The sequence below is a fragment of the Myotis yumanensis genome, unplaced genomic scaffold (genome assembly GCF_028538775.1).
Source record: "Myotis yumanensis isolate MYYU_CA2020_CCGP unplaced genomic scaffold, mMyoYum1.0.hap1 SCAF_33, whole genome shotgun sequence".
Taxonomy (NCBI): domain Eukaryota; kingdom Metazoa; phylum Chordata; class Mammalia; order Chiroptera; family Vespertilionidae; genus Myotis; species Myotis yumanensis.
In genome coordinates this window covers 374,285-391,217 of record NW_027223784.1, presented here as the reverse complement: position 1 = coordinate 391,217, position 16,933 = coordinate 374,285, and the positions used below count along the sequence as shown (strand labels likewise).

The 16,933-nt window shown below is 45.6% G+C and overlaps 1 protein-coding gene across 1 annotated transcript; it reads right to left on the bottom strand.

The window, feature by feature from the left end:
• Nucleotides 1–11,677: 11,677 nt before the first annotated feature.
• LOC139000819 (melanoma antigen preferentially expressed in tumors-like) lies at nt 11,678–16,140 on the bottom strand. Its single transcript, XM_070402832.1, has 4 exons — nt 16,118–16,140; nt 14,335–14,667; nt 13,343–13,948; nt 11,678–12,233 (listed from the first exon to the last, which is right to left on the bottom strand). Exons 1-4 carry the CDS (start codon nt 16,138–16,140, stop codon nt 11,678–11,680), a joined length of 1,518 nt encoding a protein of 505 aa, XP_070258933.1.
• Between the last annotated feature and the right edge of the window lie 793 nt (nt 16,141–16,933).

Sequence of the window (16,933 nt, the reverse complement as noted above, 5' to 3'; positions counted from 1 at the left end):
GGTTATTTTATAAGTGTTGATTTTAATAACAATATACTTTAATGTTTAAATCGAATATCTGTATTGTTAAAATATTCAGAATAAAGTTTTCCACTAAATGGGATTTCTTGCCTGATTTTACTACAAACACATAAAAGCAATGTGTTTGGATGGTGAGGTGAATTCTTGGCCCTAAGTTTCCCAAGGTGTCTTTGACCACAAGTGCATAAAGTCTTTGACGTGAACTGCATACAAAATGAAGCGGTGTGTTACTTCTTCATGGCATGCTGTCCTGTTTCCAGTTGGGGTGGGGGGACATATTCTTGGAAAACCTAAATGGAAAAAGGATTGAGGCACCTCCAACAAGGCTGAAAAACAATTGTTCACCTCCTTCCTGTGGCATTTTGTATGTCCTCAATCTTGAAAGGAATAGTATAAGTAGGAAGAAAAATTACATATGGAATTATATAAATGTTTGAACAAATCTAAATGTAAGCATTCTTTTGCTTATTGGAATGACATCAGCACCTTTCTGAAGTGGGAATAACAAGATTGAAACTGTATTTGCCACTTAACCAGCTTTCCTGACTATCCCTCTGAATTAAATAAAGTGCCCTTAGATTGATATGTGTATTTTTCTATAGAACTGCTCATGCACTTTCTCTTCAACTTTTTGACATTTAATATATGCTCTCCCAAACATCGAGTTATCTTGAAGCCTCAGAATTATTATGAGTGAATGTCAACAAACATCACAAATGTTGGACGGATGAGTGTACAGTTATCAACAAGCCTTTCAACTTCAATTTTAAAAATCTCCCCCAAAATGTGTGGTTTCTTAAAGTTATTTTTACTGGAATAAGGTATGTGAAATTAATTGAAAATTTTGGAAGCTGGAACCTCAACTATTTAAGAACTTTAAAGTCTAGTCTAGCCTGTCAGACTGGGGGGTGGTAGGGGAACAGGCCCTGGTCGGTTTGGATCAGTGAGCCCCTTTTTCATTGCCAGCTGGTATGCTCCTGGATTGGTGAAATACTTAATAAAGCCATTTGGACGCCAAATTTACTCAGCTTAATTTTTCCACTGTAGGTTTGTACTGATAACGTATTACGGTGCAGAGAAATACAACAAGACAAACAATACAAAACCTCCCAGCATGAAATAGATCACTTTATATACAATCCCATGGGGAAGTGGACTAGAAAGGAAGATTAAATGAGAAGAAGGAACAGCATAAAAGTCCTGACCGTGACAAAGAGCTCCTTCTTGTATTTCTAAACGGATATTTGGGGTATCAAAACCCTAAGCTATTTACATACTTTTAGAAATACTTATTTTCATTGATTTCACAGAGGAAGGGAGAGGGAGAAAGAGTGAGAACCATCAATGGTGAGAGAGAATCATTGCTTGGTAATCCCCACATCTACCACCCAAGATATCTACTGGGCTAAGAGCCCACAACATGGGCATGTCCCGGCCTGGGAATTGGACCCCGACCTCCTGGTTCACACGTCGAAACTCATCCACTGAGCCAAGCAGGCCAGGCTTTGGCTCTTCTTTATTCAGAGTCTTCCCTTTGACATTTGTGTGCTCCAGCTGCCCTGTATCCAGCCTGCCTGAGTGCTGTGCAGATTGGTGGACTCTGGGGTACATTCTAGTAGTAAGGAACCTCCTATGTGTGCCTTACTCTCCCCGCTTGCTTTCTGATGGCCTAGAGACCCCGCCCACAGGGCCTTCATGTACATGATCCCTGTGCACCAGCAGTCACCTCCTATCCAGGCCCCTTCTGTGCCCATCTTCACAGATGCGGTCTCTATCAGAACAGGCGCTTTCTAATCCTCCTTGCCTTGACACTATGCTTTTCTGAATATTTTGATGGAAAAGTCCAAATTCCAGTTAAGAATTCAGCTGGATTTCTCAGTCATGGTCTCTAGAACAAATAAAGCGTCAAGTGCAGGACACTCTGTTTTAGAGGCAACATGCAGCAATGAGTTTTCTTTTGTTTTGTCTTAATATGGTGGGTTTTTAAAATGGATTCTTTAGAGAGAGGTGAATGGAGAGAGACAGACACAGAAGCATGCATTCATGTGAGAGAGAAACAATGTTGGCTGCCTGGGGACTGAACCTGTAAGAGATATACATTTTCTGACCCTTGTTCTCTCATCCTCTTTTCTTGGGGGGTGGGGGGAGCTCACTGACTGTTACAGAAACTTCAGCATTTTCTCTTCCCACTAGAAGAAGCAGAGTGTGCCTGGCCAGTGTGGCACAGTAGGCCTATGCACCAATAGGACATAGTTCAATTCTCAGTTGGACCAGGGGCCAGAGTTTACGCCTGTTTCCCCAGGTGGATGTTCAGGAGGAAGCCAACCAATGGTTTTGTCACATTATTGATGTTTTATCCATCTCTCCCTCTCCCTTCCTCTCTGAACTTAAGAAGAAATGTACTGAAAAAGAAATGGTGGAGGTTTAGATGGACGTGTTGGTGCTTTGTCCTGGAGCAGATAAGGCCGAGCAGCTGAAACGGGTAACGTACATCCAGACCAAGCAGAGGAGATTCAGCTGAGAAACAGTCTGCAGCCAGGAAAGGCAGAGAACTCCTAGAAAATGGGGATGGTTAGAGATTGAGGCTGTAACCTCCCCCTGGACGCCAGCTCAGCCGCGAGACCGTGCCATCTTGAGCAGCTGTTATCCGCATCCAGAGAGTGGCTACTAACCCGGAGGCAATGGCTCTCAAGCAGCGTGACTACATGAACTCAGAGGAGACCTGCTTCCCCCCACGGAAAGGTTAGACTTCCCCCAAAAGTGCGGTTTGCAATTCAGGTTGGAGCGAGAAATGCATGCGCGTGCGCAGGGGGGAAATCTGTGCCCTACAAAGTCGAGCCCATTGAGGCCAGCGTGACCCGCAAGTGGGGAGGGCTCCCACAGGGCTGCTCGCAGAAGGTAACACTATAAATAAGCCCATAGTTGGACTGGATGCAAAGGGGCAGCCTCCGATTCTGCCAGCCAGCCGGCTACTTGGTGCCAGGGGGCAGAGCGCGGGCAGAGACTCCACGCAGACCTGGAAGGTGGAGCCCTGCGAGTTCGCACAGCTTCCCAGGCTCTTGTTTACACACTTCCTCTTAAATCTGTGAGTTTGATTGTTGAACCCAGTGCATGGGATTGCCCAGTTGGGGTCGCTAGCGGAGCCTGTAGGGGAAGATTGTTTTTGGGGAGCCTGGGAAACAGAGCTGGGAGTGGCATCTGGGGAGCCAGCTCTGGGCTGAGCTGGTTCAGGTACAATAGAGAACTCCTGGTCAGAGAGGACTTATAGCCTTGGAGGTCTGTCCAGACACACTGCCACCCAGAGGCAGAGCCACGGAATGACTCTTCTGTAGATACAGATAAGGCAGTATCTGTACCGGAACCAATACTGTCTGCCTTAAAATCAGGACTGTGGCTTACAAAATGGAGGAACAGTGTATCAGAGGGAAATTCAACATTCTCCTGAATTCTGGGCATGCCAAAAAGAAGAGTAGAAGATCTGAAGCACCTGCATTACTGCACATTTTTATTTTTATTTTTTTAATTACTTTTTCACCTTTTAACTAAGAAAACTTTTTTTCTTTTTTTTTCTTTTTTCCCCCATCATCTGATTTTACCCTTTCAATTACTACATTTTTATTTTTAACTAGTATTATAACTGCTACCATTTTACCATTTTTTAAAGTGGCATTTTATTTTGTCTTTATTTCATTTTGGGACTAATGTTCTCCACTCTATTTTCACCATTCCTTAAGCAACATTTCTCTCTACCTCAATTTTGCCTAGGTGCTAAACCCTATTCCCCACTTTCCCCCTTCTGTTGTCCTGTTTCTCTTACCCTACTCCAGCTTTAGATTTTCCCTATTCTTTTTACCCCCTGTCAAAATTTCACCCTACTTATATATCCTTTGTCCAATCCCCTGCTCTAAATCCTTATACACCTTTCCCTTATCTTCCTTCACTATCCAATTTTTTTTTCTTCTTCTTCTTTTCTCTCTCTATTGTTTTATTGTTGTGTGCTTGATTGACGAGTATATTGGGGCTTTTTTTAGGATTGTTTGTGAGGTTATTCTGCTTATTCTTTTTATTTTTCTGCCCCCTCCTCCCCGGTTATTTCTGTTTTCCCTTGCGTCGCTTGATATTATTGGTTGTTTGTAGTTTGTATTCATCTCCAGGAATCTGTTGTTGTAATTTGTTGGGATTAGTGGTGGTTGTATAGGAGTTTTCTCCTCATTTAAATAGTCTCTTCCCCTCTTACACTTCATTCGCTTTTCTCTCTTACTTTTTTTTCTTTTCCTCTTCTATTTTCCCTCCCTTTTTCCAGTTTCATTTTTTCACACCTTTTTCTTTCTTTCTTTATTCTCTTCTATCTTTTTCTCTTCTTTCTTATCTCCTAGCACTCTTTACTCGGGTGGGCACCTTTATTTGGGGTTATTAATATCATAAATACATTCGTGTTCAGTGCCTGGTACATTGTGCCTTGTTGGGTTGTATTTGGTGCCTTTAAATCAACGCAGCAGATTCAAGCAACAGCGGCCTCCTGAGCACTACACGCTCTGTCTAGCGAACAGTTACTGTGTGTGAAGCCTCCCCCTACCAGCCAGAAGACCCACCACAGCTGTGAACAGCACCCACCAGAGGCCCTGCTACCAACGGAGGGGCAGCTGCTACCGCAACTGCCCAAGGGGCAACCACAGCCCGAGGAGCCTCTGCCGCCCAGGGAGCAGACACTGCCACCCAGGGAGCAGCCACGGAACAACTCAACAACTAGATATGTCAGTGAGATCAAACATGGGTAGACAAAGAAACCCCCAAAAAAAGAAAAGGACTCACCAGAAAAGCAGCTAAGTGAGACAGAGGCATGCAACATGACGGAAAAAGAATTCAGAATAAGGGTCCTAGAGTACATGCACTGGATGGAGGAAAAAAATCAATACCATATGCAAAAAGGCAGAAGAAACAGATGAAAAAATCAACAACTTAAGTAAGTCCCAAGAAGAAATGAAGAGCGACATAGCTGCAACAACAACAACAAAAAAACATTGAAAGTATCAACAGTAGACTAGGAGAAGCAAAGGACCGAATTAGCGAATTAGAAGACAAGAAAGCAAAACACACTCATACTCTCCTGCAATTGGAGAAAAAAAATTAAAAGACAGGGGGAGAGCCTAAGGGATCTTTGGGACAACATGGAACAAAACAACATACGAATAATAGGGGTGCCAGAACAACAGAAAGATGAACATGGATTAGAAAACTATTCGAAGAAATAATATCAGAAAACTTCCCTGAGGTGGGGAAGAAAAAAGTCACACAAGCACAGAGGTGAACCCGAAAAGACCCACACCAAGACACATCATAATTACCATGGCAAATGTTCAGGACAAAGAGAGAATCTTACAGGCTGCAGAGAGAGATGGAAAGTTACATTTAAGGAATCTCCCATTAGATTATCAAATGATTTCTCAAGAGAAACACATCATACCAGAAAAGAATGGATGGAAATCTACAAAGTGATGCAAAGCAAAGGACTGAATTCAAGAATACTCTATCTAGCAAGGCTATCATCCAAAACTGAAGGGGAAATAAGAAGCTTCACAGACATAAAAAGGCTAAGGGAGTTTATCACCACCAAGCCAGCCATGCAAAAAATACTAAAGGAACTGGTGTAAAAAGAAGAAATAAAAAGCTCAGAAAGAAAACAGCCACACACAAAAAGCCACAAAAAGAAATGGCTACAAACAAGTACCTTTCAATAATAACTTTAAATATAAACGGACTAAATGCTCCAACTAAAAGACATCGAGTGGCTGGATGGATAAAGAAACATGACCCATACATCTGCTGTCTATAAGAGACCCACCTCATTAGAAGGGACTCACACAGACTGAAAGTGAAGGGAGGGAAAAATATCTTTCAGGCAAATGGAAAGGAAAAGAAAGCTGGGGTAGCAATACTTATATCGGACAAAATACATCTCATAGTGAAGGCCATAACAAAAGATAAGGAAGGCCACTTCATAATACTAAAGGGATCGATACAACAAGAGGATATAACCCTGATAAACATATATGCAACCATTGCAGCAGCACCCACATACATAAGAAAACTCATGCAAGATATCAGGGGAGAGATCGACAACAATACAACCATAGTAGGGGACTTTAATACACCACTGATATCACTGGATAAATCCGCTAGACAAACGATCAGCAAAGAAACAGCAATCCTAAATGACTCACTAGATCAGATGGACTTAATTGACATCTTCAGAACACTTCACCCCAAAGTCATGGAATATACATTCCTCTCAGGTGCTCATGGGACATATTCCAAAATAGACCACATATTGGGTCACAAGCAAAGTCTCCCCAAATTCAAGAAGATTGAAAACATAAAAAGCATCTTCTCAGACCACAATGGCATAATGTTAGAAATAAACTACAATAAAAACAACCGAAAATACTCAAACACTTGGAAGCTGAATAGCATGTTATTAAATATTGATTGGGTTACCAATGAGATCAAAGAAGAAATTAAAAACATCCTGGACACTAATGACAATGAAAACACAACAATCCAAAACCTATGGGACACAATGAAAGCAGTCCTGAGAGGGAAGTTTATAGCTCTACAGGCTTATCTCAAAAAACAAGAAAAAATAGTAATAAATCATCTAACTCTTCAACTCAAAGAATTAGCAAGAGAGCAACAAGAAAACCCCAGAGTGAGCAGAAGGAAGGAGATAATAAAGAGTAGAGCAGAAATAAATGGCATAGAGACCCAAAAAACAATACATAAAATCAATGAAACCAAGAGCTGGCTCTTTGAAAGGATAAAAAAAGATTGACAAACCCCTAGCCAGGCTCATCAAGAAGCAAAGAGAGAGGTCCCAAATAAATCAAATCAGAAATGATAGAGGCGAAATAACAACAGACCCCACAGATATCCAAATGTAGTTAAACAATACTATGGACAACTCTACTCCAACAAACTAGACAACCTGGAAGAAATGGACAAATTCCTAGGAAAATACAACATTCCAAAACTCAACCAGGACGAATCTAAAAAGAACAAAGTAGGTGGGATCTCAATACCAGATATCATGCTGTATTACAAAGCCACTGTTCTCAAAACTGCCTGGTACTGGCACAAGAACAGACATATAGATCAGTGGAATAGAATAGAGAGGCCCGAAATTAGCCCGAACCAATATACTCAATTAATATTTGAGCATAGTCCTTTAAGTATTAGCCATTGCAATCAGACAAGAAGAAGAAATAAAAGGCATCCAAATTGGAAAAGATGAAGTAAAATTGTCCTTATTTGAAGATGACATGATATTATACATACAAATAACTATGGAAGAAATTGAAGCAGTCATCAAAAAGCTTCCAGCAAAAAAGAGCCCAGGACCAGACGGCTCAGGGGAGTTTTACCAATCTTTCAAGGAAGAAATAAAACCTATCCTCCTCAGACTACTACAAAAAGGTCAAGAGGAAGGAACACTTCCGAACACATTCTATGAAGCCAGCATCACCCTAATACCAAAACCAGGTAAAGACAACACAATGAAAGAGAATTACAGGCCAATATCCCTCATGAACAAAGATGCCAAAATCCTCAACAAAATCTTAGCAAATCGGATCCAGCAGTACATCAAGAGGATCATACACCATGACCAAGTAGGAATTATCCTAGGGATGCAAGGATGGTACAACACCCGTAAATCAATACACGTGATACATCACATAAACAAATTGAAAGAAAAAAACCACATGGTCATATCAATTGATGCAGAAAAAGCATTTGACAAAATCCAACACCCATTTTTGATAAAAACTCTCAGAAAGGTGGGAATAGAAGGATCATACCTCAACATAATAAACGCCATATATGACAGGCCACAGCCAACATCATACTAAATGGACAAAAACGAACACCATTTCCCCTAAGAACAGGAACAAGACAGGGATGCCCACTCTCACTGCTCCTGTTCAACATAGTCCTGGAAGTATTAGCCATTGCAATTAGACAAGAAGTAGAAATAAAAGGCATCCAAATTGGAAAAGAAGAAGTAAAACTGTCCTTATTTGCAGATGACATGATATTATACATAGAAAACCCTAGAGACTCCATCAAAAAACCACCAGACTTAATACATGAATTTGGTAATGTAGAAGGATACAAAATTAACCCCAAGAAATCTGTGGCATTTCTAAACACCAATAGTGAACTTGCAGAAAGAGAGATTATAAAAACAATCCCATTTATCATCGCACCAAAAAAATTAATACCTAGGAATAAGCTTAACTAAACAGGTAAAAGTCCTATACTCAGAAAACTACAGGACGTTGAAAAAGGAGGTAGAGGAAGACATAAAGAGATGGAAGAACATACCGTGGTCTTGGATTGATAGAATCAACATCATTAAAATGTCCATAGTACCCAAAGCAATCCATAAATTCAACGCACTTCCCATTAAAATACTAATGGCCTACTTCAAAGATCTAGACCAAACTCTCCAAAAATTCATCTGGAATAAAAAAAGACCCTGAATACCTGCAGCGAACCTGAGAAAGAACAAAGCAGGTGGGATCTCAATGCCAGATATCAAGCTGTATTACACAGCCACTGTTCTCAAAACTGCCTGGTACTGGCACAAGAACAGACATATAGATCAGTGGAATAGAATAGAGTCGAGAAATTAGCCCAAACCAATATGCTCAATTAATATTTGACAAAGGAGGCAAGAACATACAATGGAGCAAAGATAGTCTCATCAATAAGTGGTGTTGGGAAAATTGGACAGATATATGCAAGAAAATTAAACTAGACCACCAACTTGCACTGTACACAAGAATAAACTCAAAATGGATAAAGGGCTTAAATGTATGACATGAAACCATAACAATTCTAGAAGAATCCAAAGGCAACAAAATCTCAGACATATGCCGAAGCAATTTCTGCACTGATACAGCTCCTAGGGCAGTTGAAACTAAAGAGAAAATGAACAAATGGGACTACATCAAAATAAAAAGCTTCTGCACAGCAAAAGAAACCATCAACAAAACAACAAGAAAACCCACTACGTGGGAAAACATATTTGCCAACGTCATATCTGATAAGGGCCTAATCTCCACAATGTATAGGGAACACATACATCTTAACAAAAAGAAGATAAACAATCCAATCAAAAAATGGGCAAAGGATCTAAATAGACACCTTTCAAAAGAGAACATTCAGAAAGCTAAGAGACATATGAAAACATGCTCAAAGTCACTAATCATCTGAGAGATGCAAACCAAAACAACAATGAGGTACCATCTCACACCTGTCAGAATGGCCATCATCAACAAATCAGCAAACGACAAGTGCTGGAGAGGATGTGGAGAAAAAGGAACACTTGTGCACTGCTGGTGGGAATGCAGACTGGTGCAGCCACTAAGGAAGACAGTATGGATTTTCCTCAAAAAACTAAAAATGGAACTCCCATTTGACCCTATGATCCCACTTCTAGGAATATATCGCAAGAAAACAGAAACACCAATCAGAAAGGATATGTGCAACCATATGCTCATAGCAGCACAATTCACCATAGCTAAGATCTGGAAACAGCCTAAGTGCCCATCAACAGATGAATGGATTAGAAAACAATGGTACATCTACAGGATGGAATACTATGCTGCTGTAAAAAAGAAGGAATTCTTACCATTTGAAAGGGCAAGGATGGAACTGGAGAGCATTATGCTAATGAAACAAGCCAGTCAATAAAGGAAAAATACCACATGATCTCACTCAATCATGGATAATAAAGATCATTACAAACTTTTGAACAATAATAGATACAGAGGGAGAGCTGCCTCAAACTGATTGTCAAATTGCAGCGGGAAGGCCAGGGAGGTTTGGGGTCAGGAGGGAGGGGAGTAAGAGATCAACCAAAGGACTTATATGCATGCATATAAGCATAACTATTGGACATAAGACACTGGGAGCAAGGGAGGGCAGGGGATTGTCAAGGGCCTGGGGGGGGGGGCGGAAAAGACACTTAGGTAATACCCTTTGTAATACTTTTAGCAAAAAAAATATAAAAATATATAAATAAAAAGAAGAAATGTACTTAAGAAATGGAAAAATGAGCTCCTGCGCTGATGGGCCCAAGCTGGAAGACTAGAAGGTAGAAGAAAAAGAAAGGAATGGCAATAAAAAGAGAACAAAGTGCCAGTTGCTGTATGTGACAAGCTAAGCTGCTGCTGACACCCAGCAGAGAGCAGCAAGCACATGAGTGGCTGGCACTGAATGAGAGGCAGTAGAAGGGGAAAAAGCAGGACTGACTTCCTTACATTTAGGGAGACATACAGGCAAATGGAGCCCTGTTCCTGGGCCTGGATGTGTGGCCTTCTCCCTAGGTGCTCCTCTGGCAGGCCACTCAGTGAGAGAACTGAGACAGCAGAGGGCCAGAATGCAGTGGCAAGTGGGCAGGGAGCCTGTTCCTTGCTGGGCAGCTAACTGTCCATTGACTATGGGATCCAAGAGCACACTGGGACATCTCCCTTTCACTTGGTTGTATTGCCCCTCAGGGTGGGCCTCCATACCCCCATCTCCCCGGTGTGACCTTCACCTGTGTCCACTTAAGTGCTCTCCGGGAACTGGCTTGGGTTGTCCACTCTTAGACCCGGGGCCTGTCACTGGCTCAGCGTTGCTTTACCACCTCCTTGATTGATGGGAAGGAGGATCACGAGGGGAAAGTCTTCTAACATTAGACCATCCTCCACAAAAGGATGTCTTGTTCTTAGGACGGGACACAGAACAAAGCAGAGGTTTATGCCAGCTTAGTATTTTGCTGAAAAGAATGTAAATGTGTTTACAGGCCACAAGAACTTGAATTCAAGAAGGGGCTGGATGCAGTGAATGACAGGCATGGACATGTGAGGCCATGGCTCTGGCTCCCTGGCAGGCTGATGTCCCTTTCAGCACTGGGGGCCTGACTTGTGCACAGGGAATCCCGGCCATGGAGGGGCCACAGGCCAGCGATGGAGGCTCCCAGTGGGGAGGAGTGTTTGAGTCCAGGGCCTGGACTAGCTCCCCGTGACGGCCCCAGAGCAGTTGTACCTCAGTGGTGCTCACTGGAAGCCACTTGTTCCAGTCCCTGTGGATGGCCCTTGTGTGTGCTGACCCACTGAACAGTCACAGAGGTGAGTGAGTAGGTACCGGTGCACCAGAAAGAACCACCAAACCAGAAAGGATAAATGGTGATGTGATCTCCTTGACCCAACCTCCACCAGCCTAGTGTCTGCCCATCACGATGCTCATGCCTTCTTACTTGTCCAGTAACTGCAGGTGGGAGAATCAGGTTAACATGTCATAGAGCACACCAGACGGTTAACATCCAGTTCTCTTTATTACTGACAATTATTCACAACCCTTCAAGCAAAGGTAATCCCCGCATCTACCACCCAAGCCTCAATCCCTCCCCATGAGAGATTCAGGTGCATATTTCAAACTCCTTAGGACAAATCTCCCCAAAGAAACCATCGAGTCCCCTGCCAGCATTTCCCCCCCAACCCCGAGTAGTTGTCTGAAACTGGCTGCTGTGTTCCTGTATGGTACACTTATGTCTGGGCTTCAGTGCCCAAGTGCCCAGATGGGCACCCAGCTAGACACTCAAGCAACAGGATCACAGAATGGGAGTTGGGTCATGGAAGGTTCTACAGCCACAGTGAGGACAGGGGTAAGCACAGAGCCAGACCATGCCGGGCCGCCCCAACTGCTGCAGCATCTGCTTCAGCACGGCATGCATCTGGGCAAGTCGGCCCAGGTTGATGGTGCCGCTCCTTTCCTCGTAACTCTCCAGGGGGGCCGCAGAAATCACGCAATACAGCTTGCTCAGCCCGACGATGTGGCGAGGCAGGTCCTCCAGGACGGTCATAGAGATGGGGTTTTCACAGAAACTGAGGGTCATGAGCTGAGAGCAGTGGCTCAGGGCAGGCAGGATGTCCAGGAACTGAGGGTCCATGATCCCACACTCATCCAAGTCCAGGTCCTGGAGAGTGGGGGAGGCTCTCTCTAACAGAAATTGGAGTGACCCAGAACTGATATTGGTCAGGTTGAGCCCACTGAAACTCAGGCTTTTGAGCTGGCTGACATTCAGGTGCTGGGAGAGATGTCTCAAGTCTCTTTCGAAAAGCAGGCAGTTAGTGATGGACAGGGTCTCCAAGGGGGTCTTCAGGCACCTGGGGAGACACAGAGCAGTTACATGTGGGGGATGGACCTGGTGGGCAGAGGCAGGTGAGGATGATCCAGGCCTTCAGGGTGAAGAGGCCCATGTCACCGAAGCCTACAGTGTTCCAGATGATGATCAAACCCAGCATGTTGCACAGTGAAAAGGGACATTCACGTCAGAGCAAATTTGAGTGGAATCTTTCTCCATCTGTTATCTGCTCCGTGACGGATCCAACTGGATGAAACCTCACACACTCCATTTACTCATCATACACCCCCAGCCCAAACACACAGGTGTTGTGAACATAAAGATGGGAGGTAAAGATGGGAGGAGCTCAGAAAGGAGCCTGGCCCAGGGTCTGAAGCAGGAGGCAACCAGTGCATTTTAGTATTGGAGACATGTCCCGAAATGCCTGCAACTCGGGCTTCCTTCCAGCCACAGCCTAGACCCCTGTCACCATCATCTCTTAGCCCAATGAGGCCTCTGGCAGATGTGCAGAAAGGGCTAACCTGGGCACAGTCAGGCAACATCCAGCGAGGGCCGCCACCCTCCAGGAACTTAGATCACTGCATTGTCCACAAACCACCTATCCCATCTCGTAATGCCTCCCTCCAGAATCCTGCATTTACCAGGCATTCTGTTTGCGAGAGCCTATGGCAACCCTTGGCAGACAGGTGATTGAGGCAGGTTTGGAGTGAAAGGCTGCCATGGCCAAATCTCTAAGTGCGGAACTTAACCCCTGAAACCGCACCTTTGATTGGCTTTCCCCTAGTCATTGCAATCCTCACTTGTTTCTATTGCATCATCTTCCCTTAGACACCACTCAGAAGGATTCCCAAAGCTACCATCCCCTGTCCCGAAGCCTCCATTACGCCAATTCCTAGCAAGGAGTCTCTTTACTAGCCTCTGTCCTAGTGCATACGTCCTACCTTTGTCTGGGGGGTTATGACACAACATGCAAGGAGACAGAGCAGTGAACAAGACACTGACTGTGTGGACCGCCTAGTGGCTCAGGCACTCTAGCACTGCTGAGGGACGGCACACGGGAGAGCCCGTCACTGTGCGCTGAAATGGAAAGGGACTCGCTCTGGTCGGCAGGGAAACCTCGCCACCCCTCACCTGAGGATCTCGTCCAGGCGGCCTTTGAGGATGGAGACATCGTCCAAATAGAGCTCCTGGAGGTGGGGCAGGCTGAGGAACTGAGAGGAGACCAGGCTGACACACTGCTCCTCCTGCTCCAAGGTGGTGTGAGAAGACGTAAAGACGTGGGAGAGCAGGAACCGGCGCAGATTGCCCATCTGGCCCAGGTAAGGAGCGAACTTCCTCAGAGTGGACAGCTTCCAGGTACAGTTTACCTCCAAATCCTGGACAGAGTCCAGCTGCACCATATCCAGGATGTTAATGTTTTGCTTTGACATCGCAAACACCTTCAGCTTCTTACAGCAAAGGTGCAGCAAACCTCTCCTCTCGCTGACTTTCTTAATCAGGTAGCTGAGGGACTCATCAAGGACACCTTTCTTGAGGCAAAGGTCTACTAACACCTCCACGGGGGCCAAGGGTGAATTTGGCCTGGCCGTTAAGCTGTGCACTTTCCCCCTCTTCCTCCTGGGCTGTGGGGCCTCAGGCTCCAGCAGTGAGCACACATGGGCTCTGGTTCCGGCCCACACGATCCAGAACTCCTGATGAACTCTCTTCTGTAAATTAAGCACCTGCAGTATCCATCTCCTGTGGAGAAAATAGGAGATCTGCTGGGGTGCATTAAGATAACAAGGAATAAGACCATGAGTCTAGGAATCTGGGCAGCTGGGCCAGACACCTGACTGGACTTTGACTCCATGGCCCAGGTATCAGCTGCTCCTGGTGCTACTGGGGTCCTTCATGGTCCCCATTCCTGGTACCTTTAGGTGCCACCAGGAAGGAGTGGGCTCGTGTCCCTTGGGTCACCCTCGGCATCTTCATCAGCCCTATCTATCCGAAGCCTGTTCCCAGAATGACCCCAGCAGTGGCTCCAAGGCCTCCCTCAGCTCTCCCTTTGGCCCTGCACACACCCGGATCCCAGCTGTAACTGCTCAGATCCCCAGGGTGCTCCCAGGCTACTGGATCCCCTGTACCTGGGTCGAGTCTCCTGGGCAAGCAGGGCATCGAGTCCCTCCAGCACAGCCTGCAAGATATCCTGGTGAGGCTGCCGATGGTTCATCAGGGCCCCCAGAGGGAGGCAGGGGAAGGGCCAAGCCTGCACCATGGCCTTCAGGACTTTGCTGTGCTTCCCAGCGAAGGCTGCCATGAACAGAGGTGGGAAGAGCTCCACAGGAAGCCACTCCAGAGCAGCGATGGCCGAGGCTTCATCCCTCAGCAGGCTCTGACATGCCAGTTCCAGGAGTCTGCGTGGAGCCGGAAGGCTCATCCCCATGAAGCTGCTATGAAAGAGATCCTGGGAGACAGCCGGGAGCAAGGCATCTTGTCAGGCTGAGCATGAGCAACCCCGGTCTTTCTCCCTTCAGAGGGACCAGCTGAGGGCCAAAGGCACTGCTCCGGCAACAACTGGAGCACCCCCAATTTACCACAACCCCGTTTTCTGCTTAGGGGCCGCAAAGCCACTCAGCCCTGCCTCTCCTCTGACACTGGCAGGACAAGAACCAGGCACCAAGGAGGGGTGAGATGACCACTGGACCCCTCCCACATCTACCCACTGGCTAGCTGGAATTCTGCTGTGCAGTGAGTCCTGGGAAACCAGAGAGATGATCCCAACCTTTCCAGGGAAAACGTTTCTGAGGATCACTGAAGGGCTGAAAACACCTGGAGTAGGGAGCAGCCCGTGGCCCAGGACTGCCTCTTGCTAAGTTCCAGGAAATAAAATAGATGGGGAAGATTAAGGAACACCCACACAATGGGTACCACTGAGGCCTTTGACACCTTTTAAATGAGGAATCCTAAAAGCAGCACAAACGTTTTCTAAAGCATGGGGTAGCTGCAGGTGAGAAAAATAACCATTAATTCCAACATGTACATTTTATTGTGTGCCCCTTCTATGAATATTAGAATGACCACTTTATCCATGACAACAGAGGGCTCACATGTCACAAGTAAGGCTCCTCTCAATAAGAAACTGCAAGCCCTGGTCAGTGTTGCTCAGTGCGGTGAGCATCCTCCCGTGCCCCCAAAGGTCTCTTGAGGGCTCCATTCCTAACCCCCGTTAGGGGGTGGGCAGGAGCCAGCTGATGGATGTTTCTCACATCAATGTTTCTCTCTCTCTCCCTCCCCCCACCCCCTTCCACTCTTTCTAAACATCAATTGGCTGTTATGAAAGACTTTCCATTAAGACCTGTTTTCACACGCACAGCCCGGTCGCTAAAAACTACAAAAAGGATTTTGCCACGTTGGCCTACAATAGGCTCCTTAGAAACACTCGACTTTCAGACACAGGGGAAACTTGCCCTGTGAACCTCTATGCATGGCAAACATCAAAACAGAAATCAAAACGTTTTGCATTAAGGCAAACCTGCACCCAGAGGCAAAGGCAAAGTCTGCTCATTTGTAAGGAAGAAAGGACAAATCTCTGGGTTCTTGGCCTGCAGGTCCTTGTGGACCACCTTAGGCTCCTGACTCACCAGAGGGGCGTGGTGAAGGGAGCCCTGTGCTCAGACCTGGGCATTGACTCTCATGCTCTAGCCTCTGTTCCCACCTCAGCCTCCTCGGAAGCCATTATACCTCGTCTGACCACACCTTCCTTTTGAGGTCCTAGCTGAAATGGCTACTTCCACCTGAGAGCAGAACCTTAGTCCTGGATCTCCAGGCATTTAACCCTGATGGGGTTTTGTACTCTCCACACCTCCAGCTGAACCCCAGGTCCATGCATGAAAGGAAAAGAAAAGGAAACCAAACTGGAAGTAGACTTGATGGGGGTGTTGGTGCCACATCAAAATTCCCTAATGTTCCCGTTAACACACCTTTAGGGAGACAGTGGTATCATCTCAAGAGAGAAAGAATTTCAATGCAACAGTATTGAGGACCAAACAGTCCCTGAGACTTGATGTTACCTACAATTGCAAATCCCGTGCCCATTCCAACAGGAACAGAGGGACAGTTGGTCTTCCAGATTTTGAGGAGCAAGCCTTCCCCAGAGGAGGTCTGGCCAAAATCACGTCTAGGGGCTGATCAGGAGAGGGGAGGGGCTGCACGTTTGTAATGGGACCAAGGGAATTACCCAGGACAAGGTGAACATTTGGGAAACTCAAAGACTCTGACTGCATACACTTGAGAACTTAAAAGGCTAGCGGTGAAGGAGGAAACTGGGTGGACCCCTTAAACCCAAGCTGACGGGGAGTATAGGCAGGAGATTCTGTCACCCTCCCTCTGTGGACGTAAAGGGCATTTCCTCCCAGAAGAACCAGACCAGCTCAGCAAACTGGCTTGAGAAAATTAAATGTGAAAATGTGGGTTGTGGAGAGGCCAGAGGAGGGGTGTGGCAGCTCAACCTGGGATGTGACTTATCCAATTCTGAAAGCCACTGAGGGGTGAGAGTCGTGGGCTCTTTGGAATCTTGGAGGCACAGAGAAAAATAAATGTGGGCCAAAAGACCTGTGTATCCTTATCAAGTAGCTGTGACAGAGGGCATTCTCTTTAGCTCAGGCATCCTCTTCCACATCCCAACCTTTCACAGGCAGCAGGTTAGTCCCAGCCAAGTTCCAGGGACTAACATGATTGCCAAAG